At 42.4% G+C, this 20,769-nt stretch overlaps 1 protein-coding gene across 3 annotated transcripts in view; it reads right to left on the bottom strand.

The window, feature by feature from the left end:
- PEX14 (peroxisomal biogenesis factor 14) overlaps positions 1-20,769 on the bottom strand; it is a 68,316-nt gene that overhangs the window by 44,788 nt on the left and 2,759 nt on the right. For all 3 annotated transcript variants that reach the window (XM_021529829.2, XM_021529830.3, XM_085558403.1), the window contains exon 2: positions 19,617-19,664. In XM_021529829.2, coding sequence (XP_021385504.2) covers positions 19,617-19,664 — 48 coding nt within the window. The remainder of the gene's footprint in view (positions 1-19,616; positions 19,665-20,769) is intronic.

Here is a 20,769-nt window from a genome sequence, read left to right as displayed (position 1 = left end):
AATGAAGCTGTAATTTATTTCATTTTCATTCTTTTAACTGCAGGGCAGACAAGGACTGCAGGACGTTCATTCACATGATAGGGAGCTGGAGAGTGATGTGAGGATAGAAGTCTGTGTCACACCTAACAATTGTGCCAAGTACTTAAAATCACATTGAATGGGAGACTCCAGAAGGCTGAATCAAAAAGAGATGCACCAGAACAGGAGCACTGTTCACACTTTTTCAGATCCTTCTAATTCCACAGTCAAAGGACTGGACAAAACCAGTAATACAGTGGTTTAGAATTAGTCCAAGAGGATCAAAAGTAGAACCCATCTGCAGAAGAAGCTATAAAGATGTTTTAGACTGAAAAGACTCAAGTTACAAGAAAAAACATCAAGTTACTATTCCTCGAACCTCCTATCTCAAGAACCCCATTTAACAGAATTTTTAAATCATAGGAAATGTAGAATAGAGAATTAATGTTTTCCTTTCAGCAATAAAGCCCCAAACAATTCGGGCTGAAGTTCGGATGACGTTAGGACAAGGAAGATCTGAATGACAGAATAAATATAGGAGGTACTGGAGGAAACTACCTGGATCATCAGAATCTAACACACAAAAGGTTTCATGTTGAAAACATTAAAGAAGCTGGAAATTGTGACAGGTGCACAATAAATCATGCAAACCACAGCAGTTGGAAAGAAATAGCAAAAGGAGAAGGACTTCAAATACTGTAAGACCTTTTTGTAAATTTATTTTTTTACTTAGAGCTCTTTGGAACAAGAATGGTCTTTTTCCTCTGCATTTGCACAGTCCCTGGCGCTGGTCTGCAACTGGCCTCCTCGACATTTATTACAACACAAATAATAATAAAGACTGAGCAGACCATGCACTTTGTTCCTGCTGTTAATTGCCCCATTAAGGGAAAAACGAAGTAAGGGGCAAGAAGCCTGATTGGCCAGAGCTGCCCCGTCTGTGGGGACTGCAAGTGGAATAATTTTATAGATTCAAAAGCAGCTGCGTCCCTTGTCTTTGTCCAGTTCTCAGCAGAATGGAACTCACATCACACAATTCCTCCTGCAAATCTAGCAACTTGCATGACCAGCCTCAAAAGCAACTGAGCTTCCTTGTCAATTCTTAGGTTGCTTCCTCTATAACAGGGGTGAAACACAGTAAAATGGCAAACATAAGGAACATTTCCATGGTAGCTGTCCAGACCATAAATATTCTGCAAACAATGGGCCCACTTCATTTTCCCCTGGGGTCAATCTAGCATTGTTCATGGATGTTACATTCACTGCTTAAAGAAACAAAGCACAGAAGTGTCAGGACAAATCCAGGATGCTGCTCAACCTGCACTGTGCGTACCAACAAATTGTGCATGCCAAAAAATCCAGCGTACTGATCACCTACTCTTCTTTCTCATAGCACCTGGGTAAGATCCCACCATCCTAAACTGAGTTAAAACATCCAAGAGAATTAATTCTACGGAGAATTAAACTGATGCCTGTGTGCTTGTCCCAAATTCCTACGCAGAAATTTGGGTCCAAAGCAGGAAGGCCTGAAAAATCAGAGACAGTTCAAAACAGCACTTCTACTGGGTTTTATTTTTCTTAAACCTTGGCACAGCCAGCACATGTCAGGGACTATTATAATTATGCTCTTTATGTGCTGAAAAATTAATAAACAATTACTCACTTCAGGAAAAAAAAAAAAGAAAGCAGCCATTTCCTTGACAAATGCTGCAGAAAGCATCAACAATATCTCTGAAATCTGGGTCCACAGCAGGGAATTAACACCAAGGAAAGAACGGCCACTGCTGCTACAGACTGGAACGACTGGAAACCCAAGGCTGTAACGCAGTCTTCACAGGAGTCTGCACCTGATCCAAAGGAGCTACAAAGCATTTTACTATCTTTGTAACAGAAAAAAAGTATGTTCAGTCTTTAATGCTACTTTGGCTCAAGTACAGGCCGGTCAATCGATTTCTATCAAGCCACAAAGTCCAAAATTTGGTGTTTGAAATGCACAGGTTTCAATTCCTCTAGGGCCAAAAAGGGCTTCCACACTGCCTTCGTGGCTGGAAAACCTGTGCTGTGGTAGGAAGTCAATCTCACCTTCCCAGGAAACCATGAGAAAGGTAAAAAATGCACATTTTCCTGAACAAATGAATGAGACAACAAACATCTGGGACCTTGATAAATTCTCACAGAAATTTATTTACAGCCTAAATTTTGACTAAAATCTGCCATTCAGTAAGTTCTTCCCTAAAATACTGGCAAGTACTATACTGACTTCATTGAGAATCCATAGGGAACTTGGCACACTTGCACTGAAAGGCTTCCAATATTCTTTTAAAAAATTAAATAAGCTAAATAAATCCCATATACCCCTTTTTAAGCAAACCCACAGTACAGTCTTCTCCCCACCTTCAATCAATGGTAACCCAATTCAAATGCCTTAGAGCTCTGTCTGAGAACTAGTGGAGAGATCAACGCTTTTTATCTTAAGGATTATGGATCACTCCCTGGGTGACTAACACACCCAGCAGCCCATTAGAACCACCACAAAGGGCAGCTGCTCCTCCTCCCACCCCTCTGACTTGAGAAAGCAGCATATAAAACTTCACCCCTTCACATTGCAGTTCTTTGCCTGCCTGCCTTGTTTCATACTCTAAACACACCAAGATTTATTAACCTTTACAGTAAAAACAAATAAAATGATGATGAAGTAAAAACACTGTGATGTAAGGGCTGCAGCTAGCACCGTTTATCTGTGGAAATCCAATTAGTGCTCAAGTGGCAGAGATACCTGGAAAAGTGCTCACAATCGAATCAAAAAAAGATACAAAAACATTAACCTGATGGCTAAAAACTCCACATTTAAACATTTAAAGTAATAAGGGTGCTTTTATTGAGTATTTTCTATATTTCATTAGGCCCCAAATTGACGAGGAACCCCAGAGATGCATTTCCTGGGCTTTTGCATCCTTAGACCAAATGCTTGACTTTGTTGGTGGTGCTGTAAAACACAAAGAGCATTTCTTGCTAGAACAGCAAACTTCTTTCTGCAGTAGAAACTACAGCAACAACTGCACATCCAGGAAATGCTGGAAAGCCTATAAGGATATCCTTTGATCTGGGACATTCATCCTGTACTCACCATGATGTGAGCAGAAATGTTGTTGCTGTTGTTTGAATTATTTCTGCATGTAAGAATATCTGAATTTCCCCGTACAGTTGTGCTTTAGCAGAAACTCTTCCCTCAAAGCCACTGGCCCTGTCCCTTGGCTGGGAAAGGGGCCACACTGATGAGATGGTTGCTGGAAAGGAAAGTACCCGTGATGGGCTCAGAAAAGGAGATGGGAACGGAACAAACACATCAGGCAAGCCCCAGCAGCAGGGCCCTCAGATTAGGTCTGATTACAAGATTTACAGAAAAAGCACACAGCACAACATCCCTGCTGTGCCCTCTGAATACTGTGACTCTGCTGCTTTCTGCCAGCATTAAATTCACTTAAATGTATTAAAAGAGGAATCAGGAGAGAGTCACTGTCAATGAACACAAGAGCAAACTTCTGAGTAATAAGCTCTCTAAAAGCACAGAACCAGAGACAATAATATTTCACAATTTTGGGGACCTCTAAGAGAACCCTCCCCACACAGCAGAACATTGCACCTGCCCCCAGTACACATTTCTGTGCACTGCTCTCAAACTGCACAGAGGAGCTGAAGATCCATGTCCAGAATAGACTGCATTAAATGCAAAATGCACTAAAATTCTATTCCAAGGTGAATTAACTGTGTTAAAAGGAGCAAACTTCCTTGAAGTTTATAAAGAAAAATAGGTTTTATTTTGTATTTTTCTATCTATTCTTAAAAGTCTGAAGTCTTTATCACCTTTGCAGGGATATTTCATGACAGATCACTGTCCAGATTTTTACTTAATGCTAATCCTTAATTTTCTTTATTTGTAATATGAATCCACTGCTCAGAAATAAATTTAAGACTCAAGAATATCATATTAACCACTTGAGCTGTACTGGGTACCAGAAAAATAGTTATTTCCTCATTTTACTGTTTTCCCTGGGCTGCTCAAATGTTCTGAACAGACTGGCCATATTTGTGGTATTGCCTTTCTGCAGAGAATATTCATGAATTAGCTTTCACATGCCACAGAGTGCAACTTGTCTTTAGGGAGAAATTTCTACATCTCTTTAACTTTTGTACTTGGTATGTAGCAAATTACAAAGAGGAATATGATACCCAGAATTTGAATACTGAAATATAAATGTTTATAAAATGTTTAACATAAAAAATGGAAGAAAATATTTCCTGTATCAAACAGATCCAACACAGCAACATTTAGATTCCCCTCCTCTCCATCCCCTGTAACCAACAGGGATGAGAACAGGGTGAAAATCAGTGGTGAGAGACCTCCTACTCTTGTCTGGAGTATAAAGAGTCCTGGTTTATTATTCTGAATTTGCATGTGGCAGCAAATGTGTAAATGTTTTAATAATACAAAAATCCCAATAGAGTGGAGGAGGAGGAGGATATGAAAGAAAGAAATACAAGGACATTTACCTTCTTGAGAGTTAGAGAGAAAGGAAAAGAGAGAAGGAAGATGACACGATAAGGGACAAAGCAAGCTTTTCTGGGCTATATCTGGAAAAAGCTAAAAGAGAAATCATTAGGAAGCCCATAGTGCATCTACAGTGATACAGTGCGGATCAATTCATTTAACACTGCCCTGTACATTTACAGAAAAGTACTTTTGATATAATAAAGGCTCATAAACACACAGAAATTGGGTTAGACCTGTTTCAAATTCCTGCCAAACAATGGTTCAGAAAAATGAAGCTCTATTTTAATTAGCTCGACTCAAGAGTGATTTGATAACAGCAGATGCTGTCTGGATGCTTTCAGCTTGATGGGCTCCACATACATGAACTTAAGAGTGGCTTTGATGCAATTAGGTATCTCTCTCTCCTTTAACATGTGTTAAGCTGAACCAATGGCTTGTGTCTATTTAATATCTTGAACTAGAGGGATATTGACACTCCTTGTCATTCTTCTCCAAAAGAGAGGAGCTAAAGTGAAGAGAACAGCTTATCTGGGGCTTACCCACAGTTCCAGCAACTTAAGGACAGAGAAGAACTGGCACCATTCACTGCTCACAATGTAATATTAAGATCTTAACATCAGGTCTGTTTCTACCACATTTCCTGGCATGTCATATTTACAGGCTTGGTCAGTCCCAGTCAAAAAACCTGCCCTGTCAACTGCTGCTTCAACTCATGTCATTTTTTGTAAAAACAAGAAGTATTCAATAATAATTCCATACATCCCTTTCAATCCTATATTCCCAAAAGATACTGCACAGACACACGGCACCATTAGAGCAGTCATGGTACTGCTCTCGCACCTGCTGTCCACTGCTTCCTTTTAGAGACTACTTCTACTCCTGGAAATATCTGTGCCTTTCTGAAGGGATGTACCTACCTCACTTTGCAGCCAGAAAGCACAGGCATTAGCTAAAGGACACATGCAACATAGGAGCTGCTTTAATGCATCAGGGACAAGGCTAATAGGAGGTCTTGATTTGTTAATTATCTGTCAGTTTGTCACAGCTGGGCTGCAAGGAGTGGGTGAGGGGGAATCTTTCTGCTTGGTTCTTTCTCTAAATGCTGAATTAGGCTGTCAAAACCTTCATCCCACCACAAGATGCTGTGAAAAGAAGAGCCAGACTATCCTTTTCTTCCTCCTTTTCCCAGCGGGATACGCTGCTTCAGATGTCCTAGCCTCCCACCATGACTGAAGAAATGTATATTGCATATAGAAAATGACCTTCACACCATCACACCATGCCCCGTTTATTCAAGGGACATTAGCAGACCTGAGCAGGATAAATCAGAAAGGAAATCCCAGGACCAGGGGAGCACACAGGAGACATTTATTTCATAAGGAGCCCTAAAATTGCTACCTGCTTGAATCAGCGATTTCCAAGCAGGGTTTTGGAAGGCAGAAGGCCTGGCCCCTGTGAGAGCAGACAGATAGATATACATGGAGTTACAGAGATAAAAAGGTGGAGTAGTGTCAAGATTCCCTTTCTTCTTACATCTCTGCCCCACGTAATCCTCTAAGTAGGGGGAAAAGTTCAGGCTGTGAAATGGGATAATGTATGGAAAAGGCCCATGGAGACAAAGCTAGTAAAGCAGAAAGCAGGCTGTGATACAACAGTAGAATTTACCATAAATGCTTATACCTCCTAAATCCAGCTAAACATGGCTGTTAAGCCATGAGAGCCCAGGGAGATCCCCACCCACTCCTCTGCTTTCCCTGCAGGCCACATCCAGAGCATCCCATCACTCAAGTCCTTTCCTCAGCAGGATTATGAAAAATCCCCTGCAGGAGCTTCCCACATCCAAGAGACACACCCCTTCCTACCACCAGCGACGCTGTGCCCTTGCAGGTGTGGGAGGCTTGAGGTTTATTCCCTGTACACAGGGGCACTGCCTACTCGAGGTTTTCAGTTCTGCCTTTGCACAGGTTATCAGAGCTACAGACTCACCAGAACTGGATAAAACGACCATGAACATTCCTCATTTCAACAGTTCACAAAAGGTGTCTTAAGTTAACATTTGTGTATTTTTCACTTAGGACAGCCAAGGAGCACATACGTACAGTCAGCACACAAGTCAAATTCTCAGAACAGTTTTTTTCTGTGCATCATCTTCTCCTATAGTTGGAAAAACTGGTGCTTTTCATCTTTTGTTCTAAATTCCCTAGAACTAACATTTCATTTTCTGTTCCGATCCACCCATCACTATACAGCACACCAGCTGAAAGGACAGAAGAAAACCTACAGCCTCCTTGACTGATTATTTAGTCCTAAGCACTAAAACTAATGATACATTTTGCACAGACAGTCCCACCTTCCCCAGATGGGGTCTATTGAGAAACCCACTGGGGACAAAATAATTGTCTCTGTTTCATCAGAGCAATATTTCCAGAACTTAACCCCAGAAAATAAAATTTGCTAAAGCACTGCTTCTCAAAATTTATGCAAGCTTGACTCCCTTTTTCACTCATTTATTGTGGTGGCTCGTCCCACATTCCTCAGCTGAGATGACACCAAGTTCCTTCAGGAAAATAAGAGTTACTGAAGTAAATGCTACCTCTTCAAACTAGGAGGAAAAGAGCCCCAAATAGTAATTACAAGTAGAAAGTTGTTTACTGGAGAGTGACTTTGTGACTTCCTTTGAAGACTTTGCATCCCTTTGGAGTTCTACCCTAAGTCTGAGAAATTCTGCTTTAAGGAACTTAACTATAAAGAGACACAGCACTGGTGATGACAGCGCGATGACACAGCATTGCTCCCCACCCTACACCTACATAAGAGTCCAGAAGTCATTTCCCAGCAGGTCCTGGTGGCACCAGCCCCTCTGCCCCACAGTGATACAGGCTCCTGGGTGCTGGTGTGATGCTGGAGATAACAACCCAGCAGCATTGATAATACAACCAATGCAGCAGTCAGCATTAATTATCCCAAACTACTATAGGGCAAGGCCTGTGTCTCTTAAACATCTGTCTCTCAATCTTCTGGTCTTTAATAAAATCACCCTCCCAGCCATAGGGTGTAACTAGAATTGTACATACACATGTGCATGCAAAAACATAAATACATAACGAGACATTCAGGTCCTCATTAAAAAATGGAATAAATAAGAATTCACTAAGGAATTCTGCCCTGGTCTGATTTCCAGATCTGGTTTTGCTGCATTCTTGCCCACAGCCTGAAGAGCTCTGGGTGCCTCCCTATCCCTCTCCAGCTGCACCATCCTCTTCAAATTCAGACTTCTTGCACCTATAATTACTAGGTGCTCTGTGCCAGGCTCCTTTAATTAACCAACCCAACTCTTCTCCCTTTGGGATCAGACTAAGCTCTTTTTTATTAGATCCATCATTAGCTCCATCAGTATCTAGGCCTAAACACGATACCTTATACCACTCCATGAGTGGGGCTGTAGGGTGCAAATGACCTCCAAAGCACCTGCCTGCAGGAGAGGCAGGAAAAGCAAGGCTTTGAACCCAGGAAAAGTGGCATGAGGGGTGGATACAACACCTTCCAAATTTAAGTGCATCAGCGAAACAACACAGCTCAAAATCTTCAGGAAAATGCATTGTGTGAGGAGACCTTGGTGCTCCTGTTGGGTGCTTCTGCAGTGCTGAAGGTGGTTCAATCCACAAAGCAGAGGGGCAAGAACAGAATAAATCCCTTTATTTGTCATTACAGTGGAGCCAACCTTCTGATTTCCTGGGCTTCAAGAAAGAGCCAAGCATTCCTGGAGTGCACTCCTTCCCCAAAACTCACTATCTCCAACTGATGCTCTTACCAACTTTCATTCTCTGAAGCTGCTTCACCTACAGCTGTTGCTATTTTTTTTCACAGAAAAAACCAAAATGTCAGAGTGCACCCTGGCCTTTTGTAGACACTGAGATGTCCTGTAGGGAAGTGCTCGTGCCTGTGGTAGGGAGAGAACAGCAGGAGGAAAGCAGAAGAGCTGGTAATGCCCTGGGATTTCTTGGGACAGGCGGTCACTGCCGCTGCACAGCCTGGCTTCCCCAGAGAGTTTTCTCAAGGAGAAGCCAGCCATCGATCTCGGGACACACAACTTCCAGGACCGTTCCTTATCTCAGAACAGCTTCTGCCACGAATTCCTGAATGCGCTTTAATGTTTAAATTATTAAATGCATTAATGTATTTACATTATTCAAGTCGTATGTGCATTTTTCTAAGATAATTTATGTATAAGAGCTTGAATGTCCATGACTGTTAATGTCTACAACCCTTCCTGTTCATTATTGATTCTGGAAGGAAAAAAAAAAAGGCAGTGTTTTAATGCCTTATTTTTAATGTATTAAGAGTCTGAATAAGTGCATTCTCTTTTTTCTTTTGTAATTTCATAATTTAAGTAGTGCATTTATTAAACTGACACAGTATGAATTGTGGTGAAGTCTGGCACAGGTCCATGCTGCCAACGCAGCCCAACCGACCATCACGCTACTCTGCAAATCAAGCACAAGCTCAGCTCCTCTTACTCCAGCTTCTACTCCCAACCTGAAATCAGAAGGGACACAGACCATAAAGTCTTTTTAGAACACATTTTCTTTGCTATTTACACAGCTTTTCTCTGTCATCTCCATTTTAAGTTGGTAAATTTTTTGTATATTATTGATGAACTGTTTGAATGCAAACCTGATTTTTCAATGAGTTTTGACACACACACTACAGCTTAAAAATGTCTACAGTACCTTTTAATCCCTGTAGTTCCAAAGCTCTTAAGAAATCTAAACCGAATATAATTTTACTGTTTCTACATCACAGTTGTCACATCATAAATCAAAATATCTGCTCACAGGTCCATGTTCACAGGCAAATTAAATACAGAAATCAGGTCACCACCACTGCTGGACCACAGTCACTTCCAGAGCAGAATGCAGAGCTATTCAGCAGTAGCTGCCCATCCTGTGTGGTATTTTGGGACGTGAATGCTACAGCAGGCAACAGAAACTGCAAAGAAAAAAGCCAGCTAACACACAACAGAGCCACCTCCACTCACTCCACCCACACTTAAATGGTGTGTATGGACTTGCACTTTATATATAAATCATGTGTAAATGCCTTGGATGTTTATAGCCAAAAATACTACTTCCAAAGTCCAGTTTTCACTGCCACACAAATCCACTGCCAACTGAGCCTACACAGAGCAACAGTGACACCCGATGGCTTTCAGCCTAACCTTGGGACACAATTCCCTGGGAGGAGAATCCAGGGGCTCCATTCCCTCTGTCGACGTGGTGGCCCCAACTCCAATCACCTATCAGAGCAACTCATCAAGGAGCTGAGCTGCAGAGAGATAAAACTTGCTATACGTAGGCACTGTATGTAATTAAGAGTGTGCATAAGTTTCACAGTACATTCTGCATAATTACAGCCCTGCCTGGCACCGCTGCCAGTGCAAGCATGAACACACACGCACACACATAATGTATGCACAATATTGTGCATATGGACTTGGGAAAAGACAGGGAACAGTGAAAGTTGCTGGCTGTTGTTTTAAGAGCTGACTCTGCCATTTCTAAGGTTAAGTTTGTGTTTTTTTGCTACTCATTACCATTCTTTAACTGTTACAATTTATATCAGCATATAATGTTAAATAATTACAGGGAGCGGAGCTCACTCTAGCGAGGATATAAATGCGCTGTGGGATTCTACAGATTTAAACAAATAACACTCACAGCAGGGGGTGAGCAGATGAATTAGCATTAATATCCTGCCTGGGAGATCCCAGTGCAGTGTTATGGCTTAAATACAGATCTTTTCTGTAACAGTCAATATGACAGCTACTACCAATACAGCCCAGCACATCCACCAGTCAATATACAGCTGCAGCTGAAAGAGTGCCCTCATAATAATCCATACAGCAGCCAGTTAAAATAAATAACTTCCCTTTAACAGTCCATATCACAGCCAACTGCATTAAAACCTTCCCTTTTAAGGTCTATACAATAGTCAGCTAAATGGAAAAATTGGCATCCTTCTTGGCAGCCTCAGAGGCAAGAAGTCAGGCACCGAATGGGTGAGAGACTGAACTCACTCTGGTCTCCTGGGATCGAGGGGCGTCCCTCCGTGTCATGGAGGGGAATCCTGCTCGGCTGCTACCACAGCTTCAGGGAGAGGACAATTTAAGCCTACCTTTCACAAGCAAGTACATTTTCTTCAAAATAATAAAGACCAAAAGCTATTTCTTTCCTGGCAGGAATAAGGAATCAGACCACAGCTGGCCAGCAGTAGCCAGCACATAGATGAGTGTTTCCTCAGAGTAAAGGCAATGTGCTTTTACTAGCACTTTAACCACTAGAGAGATATCCCATCTCAGCCTAAAAGCAGAACCCAAAGCTTTCTGTTTTAAATCAGTAGCTGCTTTTTCACTCTCTAACAAGAAGCAACAGGCTGAGATAGGCTGAGTCTGCCTCCCCTGGACTGGAGCACAGCCCTTCATTGTGCAACAGCAATTGCAACAGACCGTAATATAAATCATGACAGACATGGTTACAAAGCACCCAAATCTGAGAACTGAACTGGAGGAAAACCCATGGCCATGACAAATTCTGTCACAAGGCCACTTTACACTCAGAGTCAAATCTTTATCCTGGTACCCCTCTACTGGCTGTAAATCCACACTTCAAATTAACTGACCTGCAAAACAAACCTGCACAACTTCAACAAATTACCATTCTTCTTGAGGCAAATTAAGAAGTAAAACACACAAAAAATTCATAAAGCACTTAATACTGAGCTTACAGTTTACAAACTGCTGTACGAGCAGTAATAAATCTCTAGAAAATTAAATGTGTAGCTATTTTCATATTTTCCATACTGCTACAAGATTTTACCAATAGAGAATTTTGGCACTAAAATACTACATTTGCTACCTTACTTTAAATGAAAAGAAATAGAAGACAATTTTGTTAGAAATAGAAATGATAAAGCAGGACTTGCACTTATTTTTTAAAACTCTACAAATTCAAAACATCTGACTGCTTCCTTTTTAAGAAACCCGTCCCTTTGGGTATATATTAAAAAACATAAACATAAACCAGGGGCCTACAATCCCACCAGATGGTTGGCACCTGGAGCCTTTTCAAGTAATTGATTAAGAAAGTAATTTTTTTGCAGGTAACAGGAAAAAATTGTCTAAAATCTTTCACATTTTCAATGCTGTAATTCTACTTCAAATTTGAAGGGAAGATGGCAGCAACAAATTAATTCCAGCTTATAGCCTCCCAAATTAAAAATAAATACACACCACCCCTACTCCAGAAGTCATGGTTTGAAGCTTTGACCATATTTTGCAAAATGACAGTTATTAAAAACAACAAACATGCATCACTGTGAGTCATCTGGTTTCCAACTTCTGAGTCAAAAGGGGCTGATTCCACACAAACTGAAACCTGGCTCTCCGAGGACTCGCATGTTTAACGATTTGTATCTCTGCACCACAGCTTCAGAACAGGATGTGGAAGGAAAGAATGAAAAGGAGGGAGAAAGGGGAGAGGGGGGAAGAGAAAAAACCACTTTTTACTGGTCCCAGTGTCACTGCAAATAAAGACCACGTCAAGATTTAAACCATAATAATGGAAAGGCTATAAGGTCCCTGCTATAATGTTTCCTCTGATATTCCCTTTCATAAATGTTCTCTTTATGCTGCATGCTTGGCAATAATACATGTGATGTTTGTGAAGCAGCCCGCTGGGGAAGCTGCAGCATATGAAACCTCACACAACACACACCAGAAGCCAGGCAGTTCATTTACCAGTTCCACAACTTTCCTTCATCTTCACCCATCATCTTCAGGAGAATGCAACAAACCTGAGGCCAGAGGTCATATAAAGAAACTTCCAAATACGTTTAGCTGGAAACAAATGTGTGTGTGCCAACGCATGGACATGCAGCTGCCTCCTCCTCCAGAGGGAACCTTCCTGAGTTCCCAGTTCCTGCAGGAGCCTGAACCCATCCACAGCCATGCCTATGGGATCAGTGCCACCTGAGCTTCCTCTTGGCACAGCCAGGGCAGGACCCATTCCCTTCAGGGAGCTCAGCTCTGCCTTCCCAGAAGGAATGGCCTTCAGCAGCCTGAGGCACCTGCATGCCTGGAGGAGATGTCAGCACCACCACCATAAGAATTCCCACTGGAATCCCATGGGGCACCAGTCCCGAACTTCCCAAGGGACCTGATTCCACTACTTTGAGGCCTACTGGGTGTTTGGCAGATGACCATTAGACTGGAAATTAAGTCCATCTTTATGGAATTGTGGCAACCTGAGTCAAGAAAGGGGGTTTTCAAAAACGCAGTGTTGGGGGGCTGGGGGCAGGCTCATCTCAGTCTTGTCTGCAATTCTCAATCACTGCACAGAAAGTATTTATATCCTGTTGGCATCATGTGCAACCAATGCGACTCCCTGTGTCAGAGCTGTCAATTATGGGCTTGACTTATGAGGAAAGATTAAATGAGCTAAATATGTAGAGCTTGGCTAAGAGATCAGGATGGGGGTGGGGGGAAGGAGAAATGATGTGATAACTGTCTGCAAACATCTGAAGGGTGCAGATGCTTAAGGAGGAAAGGAAACACTTAGGATCGCACACAAAACAAACAGAAGCAAGCTGGAAGACACAGGAAATTTTCACTGTATAGCTGGGAATCTCCATTCCAGCACAATGTCCTCAACTGTTGAACTGTAACCCAAAGAATACCATCATTCAGGCCACTCAGATGCCTGACAAAACACCAAACTGACAGCAGAGGAGAATTCTGCTCTAACCAGAAGATGAAACAAGTAATGTAAGGAAGTGGCACATGTTGTGAATACACTCTCTTGCTTCTCTCCAGCAGTAGAATCACTTTACTAAAAAGCCATGCATATATTCTTTGTTATTTTTCCCAACTGACACTTGTGGAAGTGTGTTACAGGGTGACAGCTGGGAAGAGGACATGGTTTGTACAATGTAACAGAGAGGGACGCTATGTACATGTGCACACAAAACAAACATAAATAAAAAAACCCCAAAACTTATTAGGCTGTTTGGAAAGATTTGCAATGTAAGTGACATATAGAGAAATACAACAAATACAAAAAGCAGTGAAAATTCAATCTAAAATACAAGGGTCAGGGACTCCAAATCCAAGATTTATATCAACTCTCGACTTCCTAGCTTGGCAAATCTTGGTTCTAAAGGTGCTGGCATCATAAGAATCTGAAGATTGTATTCCTGTGTGCTGTAGAAAAGGTTCTTTCAGGTTCTTGAATATTCTGCCTTTTGTGCCCCTGCTAACTCACTTTTAATGTGATGAACATATCTGAGGCACAACAAAGATGCCACAGACAGCAAGTGTTTTCAACTGGCATGATCTCCCAAGTAAAAGTAGGAGATGAAGACCAAGAAGGAAGGAGGAAGGCAAGAAATGATGGAGGTTATCCCATGTAGGCAGCTATAATCTTACATGGATCCCAGGCTGTCTCCAGATTTGTTTTGATTGCAGTGACAACAACACCAGCAGTGCCTGGGCAAAAGGAGTCCAATTCTTTGGTGGTGTTAGAGGCAGGAGAGGAATTAACAATCTCTAGCAACATTTTTCAGAGTAGGAATTTAATACTGTGGAGTCAAGAGGCACTCCAAAGAACAAGTTCCCGCATCAAGTTATTTCAAGAAGCTAAAAATGCAGTCAGTCACTCTGGTGAAGTTCTTCAGTCCCTCCTCTCCTGAAGCACAGAGAACTGTGGGCAATTGCTGCCCTCTACAAGCTGCTCTGCACATAGCAAAGCTCCCACATCTGGAGCAGGAATCATGCCTCTATCCCACATTATTATGGAATTTATCCATTCCCAGTGCAGGTACCTCTCTGCTGTGCCCCGTGCCAACAGCTGGGGTGCACACAGCAAAGGGCTCCCAATCCTCCTGAGCAAAGCAGGACATGAGCTGCAAAATACTGTTTGTAGGTGTAGCACCTTGAGACACTGAAAACATCACATGAACATAAAAAATTGGTTTTTTCAAGGGGAAAATACCAAGTGTTAAGTATTTCCTGACAGTGTGCCTGTGTGTTTTCCCAGTGTCTCAAAGCACTGTAACTTTCATTTTACCCTCAGTGAGAGACCTCGGATCTCTGGAAATCAAATCATACCTAACATTATAGAACACTCTAACCTAACTCCCTGAACTTTATTTTCCTTGTGTGTTCATAAAGAACAACTTACTGTATTACAACTATTTAAAAACCATTTTAAAAGTCTTCTGACCAGTGATGGCTTGTTTGAAAAGCAAGTAGAAATTGCTTTCAGAACGTTCCTGCACAAAGGGCACAAAAAAGATTATGAACTACTAAGTCATGCCCCCTAACCAAGAAAGACTGTCCCTGTCCTGGGTATGCTGCCTCATCCACCACTCTGAAGTGTCATTTAAGCTTTTCCAGCCACCTCAAATGAGCAGTTTAACCTGGTATGACAGTGTTTCTTTAACTACGCTCAGTGAGTCAGATTGCATCTGTGTGCTTGGAACACATTCATATATTTGTCTAAATCAACAGAGTAAAAGGAATCGACAGATTAAGCAAGTGCATTTTGCATGAATGATGAAAGAAGTCAATGAACACCCAGAAGAAAGAGAGAAAAACTGGCAAAACCCAATAATCTTGAACTTATCAGAAGGTCAAACACAAGAGAGCTCTGCTTAATAAATCACAGAGCTCTCTTTGCAGCAAACCAGAGGTTATTGTGCATGGCAGTCACACACCTCTGACTCCGTTTGTGGCCCAATAAACCCAAAATCTGCACAGGAATTGCCCTCACAGCCTGGTGGAATTATTGGCTAGCACTGGGATGCCACAGCAGCACCTGCAGGGCCTCCCCAAAGCTTCTGCAGCATCATCACACACGAGGCTCCTGCCTGGGTGGAAGGTCCTGGAGCTGAGGTCTCTCTCCCTCTCCTGCTGACAGTGGTAAATTACCCTGACTAATGTTTCCCTGGGGGCTGTAAGTTAGTTGCCTACTGACTCTGGCTGTCTGGAAATCCCCTCTGGATAGATTTACCTTTAGAGAATCATTCCGTGTACGCCACCACTAGGAACAAACCTATTGTGGCAGACAGAAAATTTGTACAGTAAACAGGTATAAATCTCGTCTTAAACAATAAAAGGTGGGAAAATGGAAAACAGAAGTGTGATGGGGAGTACTCTCAGCTAAAATGAACCCCGACAAGTTCCCTCAAATCCTGTGACACAAATCTGTAGCCTCTCCTCATTCCCACTCATGGTTTTGTTCAAATGGTAAAGATAACAGTATTTGTTAGAATCATTCTCCACCAACTTCTGGTTACAACAGTTAGAGCTAAAAGTAAAATCTCAATTGCAAAGCTCCTTTCTCAGAAACCTAAATGAAATGTTCTGTACTCACACTCTACTTGAAAGGAAGCTTCAGAGAACAGATAAGGTGTAAAATGAGACAACAAACCAGAAAGGATTTAATAATTCTACTGTCTGTCACTCACTGCAGTGTACCCTGTGATGTTTGCACAAAAAGGGGAATTAAAAGTGTTCTGGCCATTGCCCTGACCCTTAAATATTTGAAAATCAATTTAACAAAGGGTGGGGAAAAGCCACGAGGGCTCCAGCACATTCCAACAAACTCTACACTAATTGCTATAGAGGCAGCAGTAATTCTTGTTAACTTGTACCTTTGACAGCCTGTAAAAAAACAAATAAAATGTCCACATTTCAGTGTTAACTGCTCTCATCTGCAGCAAGAAACAGCAAGAAACAGGACATGCTAAAAATAAAAGAAGAAAAATTAAATAATCTGCAAAAGAATCCTGATCCAGGGATTTTGTAACTCAGTGAGCAACCAAGCGAGTGTTTTACATTTACAATCAGTACTTTCATATTTACAACTAGTACTTCTTCCAGATACCAAGCAGCAGCTAGGGAATGAATCTGTTTTGTGACAGAAAAAAAAGAACCCAAACAAACAAACAGCATGTCAAAAGGCCTCACTGACAACTCTCCTTCCTTAGGTTCTCCCTACAGCCCAGGTTCCTGTTGGAGGCTCTTACAGGCACAACCTTCAAAGCTGTGATTTAGGCTGCAGCAGATTGGGCTGAAAGCAAAGGCCAACAGCAAAAACATTCAAGCTCTTGAAAACACCACAAAAGCAGCACAGGATGGTTAAAAAGCTAGAAGACTCTGCTAGCAATGAAACAGAACAAGTAAAGAGATGATTTAAATACATTCTGGAGAGATATTAGACCAAGGGAATAGATTCCTGATTAAAGGGCATTTTCTACTGGTTTAACCTCAGAGAAAGAGCTCGTCCTATGTAGTTACATCCTTTGCACACTCCAGGACTTTGCTTTGAGCGGCTGTAAAAAGACAAACCTATTCCAATTCCACAAGTGCTCAGAGGCTTATCAGAGGTGGCTGCTCCAAGCAGCAGGGGATGCAGCAGTGCTCGCTGATAAGCCGGGCTCAAGGAGAAGCTGATCCCGTGCTGGCGATGACAAACGTGGCTGTAAACAGCAGCAGAGCGAGATGCTGACACTCTGTGAACACAAGGTTACACTTCCCACTAGGAGCTACACGGCAGATTTTAATGGGCCACGACCGACAGCGGGGAAATGAGTGTCCCTCTGCTGCAGAATTATGGCTGTGCCCAGCCCTCCCACTCACTGCCACTGCCACTGCTCCAACGCAGTGACCTCCACTGGGGACTGCTTTTCCATTGGGACTGCTTGCTGGAAGGACACTGGAGAACTCAAGGGATTAATGGCGTGGATGTGGAGTCTGTTATCTCCAGTTTGGCGGCTCAAAATGTCAAAAGTGGGTGGGAGAAAGAGCAGTTGGGATCGTGACTTGAGTTTGTAGGGCTGAATTCTGAAGGCCTCGGTAGGGCCATAAACCATTGCAAGGTACCCTGGAAGACCCAAATGCAGGACACAATGTGATGTGTCAGACTGGGTCTACTACAGGATCCTGGAGAACGCTGAAGTCCTTGTGCAAACAACTAGGAATCCTGGCTTCTCCTGTGTTCCTGTTGAAAGCAGCAGGCTGTAGGCAGGGGTACAGGGTAGACACAGTGTCCCTGTGCACAGGGCAAAATCCCTGCACTATTTAGTGTCCAGTACAATCACAAATCCCATACAAAACCAGCTGGAGACTGTAAGAACGTCTGCCGATACAATGCAAGGTGTTTAATTCTATTGCTTTCTCATTCTTGTGTGCTGGTGTGATCCAAACAGGTCAGTCCTGTGAAGCACAGAATCCTTCCACTCACCAATAAAGTCAATAAGGGTGGAGGGGTGCAGAGCATAATTCGGTCATGAGACTCTTTCCTTCCTCCTTTGGACTCTTCAACTGCTCACCCCCAAATGTGAAGTCCAGGATGATACCCCCAGCACACAGCCCCCCACCTAGTCCACTGCTGGATTTGTGCCAGGGCTCTCTTGTTGTTTTCCTAAACACTTTTATGACACAGCACCATGTGCCTTCTCTGGTTTATGGGCCAGGACCTCCTGCCTGTGTGGAAGGGAGCCTGCACGATCCTGGCCACGGGGAAGCCACAGCAGGATGGTGGAAGTCAGGTCATCTGGCTCACAGACCTGAATTGCTCATTTAATAAGGCGTCTACAGAGGAGCAGATGGAAATAATAATGACTCCTAAACAAATGTGAACTCCCAAACAAATGTGACAAAGACTGTAAGAGTTTATTATTTTTTAAAAGTTAATGAAAAAATAAGAAGGAAACCTCCACTTTTCAGAGAGCTCTAATTAGCTCACATGCTAGACTCGCCATCATGACAATAAAGTTTATGTTGAAGTTCTTTAAGTGTATAAATAATTTTATGTAGTTAGAATATCCACCCAAACAGAAAGATATACAACTGCTATACACTTCCTCTGAGCAATTCTGCAGTCATATATACATTAAGAAATTATTTATATCTAAGGTAATATTAGAACCTGCCTTGAGAAAGAACAAGCTGTTGACCAGCACAGGCTGTGATGATCTGCTGCCTGCCCTGACCTTTCTAAGGCAGGGAAAACCAACTCCTCCAAAAGCAAACCACCAAGTCCACCACAAAGCACATGGAGTCAACAACTTCAGGTACAGATGTCCATGCAATTAAGGGATGGCACAATGTCATTAGAGAGACTGCCACCGCAACAGAATTCACAAACAGACCTTTCATGAGATGCATTATACTGACTTTTCTCAGTTCACAATCTTTACTCACATCTCTCTTTTTAAAAAATCATCTCCTGGGCTCTCTAGGTCAGAGTTACATACTTGGATGTGGCCAGTGTCACAAGCACTTGAGTCTTCTCCCTGCAAATAGCTATGATCAACAAATGAAAGCCGCAGAAGAAATTTAGAGATCTATATATTTAGGATGAAAGCACTGGCTAAGAATTTTGGCAAGGTTTTGGCTGAAGAGGAAGGAAGGAAGGAAAAAATCCATATACTGCAGCTCCAGGAGTAGTGGCTTACTTCCCACTCTGCATCACCATAAAAGAGCAAACAAAACAGGGTTCTCTGAGTTATTATCCTCATACACAAAAAATCCCAGGGCCCTTTCCAAAATGCTTCTAGAGTAAAAACATTGGATTACGTGCACTGCCAGCTGACAAACATTTCTAAGCTCACTCTGAGTGCCTCTGAATATAAAGACAGTTTGAATGAGGACTCTGAGCAGCAGAGGGGTTTTTGTAAGAGTACAGCACTACAAATCTGTTGCACAGGGCCTTCTTCAGACTCTTTCCTAAAGAAGCTCTGAAGAAGAGCACATCCTCGGGACAGGCCAGGGCCCAGGTGACCCACATCTAGCTGTGGTGGCCACAGCTCAGAATTCATCAGAATTCAGAGGGTGAACAGCAGGGCCACCCGCGGCAGTTTACATCTTTCCCACAAAGCACCAGCTCCTCAGAAAAGCAAAACAAAGGCTGCAAAACGATGCGGCAAAGAGAACAACCCGTGTGTTATCAACAAGAAATTCTCTGCTGCTTCCCGGGGAACTTACCAGCGGCTCCCGAGACGCGGCGTTCTCGCTCGCAGGGCAGGAGCCAGCCTGTGGAGCAGAGAAACAGTGAGGTCACATTGCCACCCGATGGCACCGCTAGAAACACGCAGCCGGAGTTACTTGTCTGTGCTAGCAGCAACTTCTGTGCAGGACTGAAGACAAAACGGTCAGAAACCCAGCAAAATGTATTATTCCCCGTTTAAAACAAGGGAATTAACAGAACCTGCAGAACTGATTTGAGGGAGTCGGCAGCGAGAGCTGGCAAGACTCCTGAGGGATGGCATGAGTGTAGTGGCCACACAAATCTTTAAATACTTCTCCCATTTCCAGGGTCCAGTAATACATCCTTTGTTTTTAGAATCGTTCTTCTAAAGATTTCTAAATAACCATGATTTACCCAAACCTCACAAACTTTCAGCAGTACCAGAACCATCCTATATGCTTCCCACACATAATTAAGAGATGAAATTTTGTCCTCCAATTCTATTCCTCATTTTTATGCATATACCTCACCTTCAAGTATCTCAACATTTCTTTTTCCCATTTGCAAAATACACAAAAACAATATAGATAAAATAAGCATTTATCACAAGAGGGTACCACAAGAGGGTGCCAGAAACTCAAATATATTGCAACTCAGCTGCATCCAGACAAGGATCATCACCAGGACCCAGCCAGACCTCACAGGTGGGCAGGGATTCTCTGGGATTGCTTGCCATAACCTCTGGGTGGGAAGGAGGAAGGAAGAAACGGCCTACCACTGAATTTATATCCTCAGGAAATTCCCAGAGCAAAATATTTAGCATTGAAGAAACACTGATAGCCAAGACAAATCTGAAATTGGTTATCCTGTTCACAGGCTACACCATCATCTTGCTTTTCTCTTTCTTTTACTATAAAAAAACCAGGAACAGAGAGACAGAATCTTTTCTTTTGCTTATTTTTAGTAAAGACATTGCTAAAGGCCCAAGGAACATGATTTCTAAACAAAACAAAAAAAAAATCTCTGTTAGAAATATTTATTGCCTTTAGAACATAATTCTATCTACATAAATTATTTCATTTGAGCTGCAGTACTCCCCTCTCCCCACACTGCTTGAGGCAATATATTAATTCATGAGAATGAGAAAATTAAACTAAGAAAAACAGATAA

Source organism: Lonchura striata, chromosome 21 (genome assembly GCF_050655825.1).
Source record: "Lonchura striata isolate lonStrDom1 chromosome 21, ASM5065582v1, whole genome shotgun sequence".
Classification (NCBI taxonomy): domain Eukaryota; kingdom Metazoa; phylum Chordata; class Aves; order Passeriformes; family Estrildidae; genus Lonchura; species Lonchura striata.
This window is presented reverse-complemented; position numbering and strand designations above follow the sequence as displayed.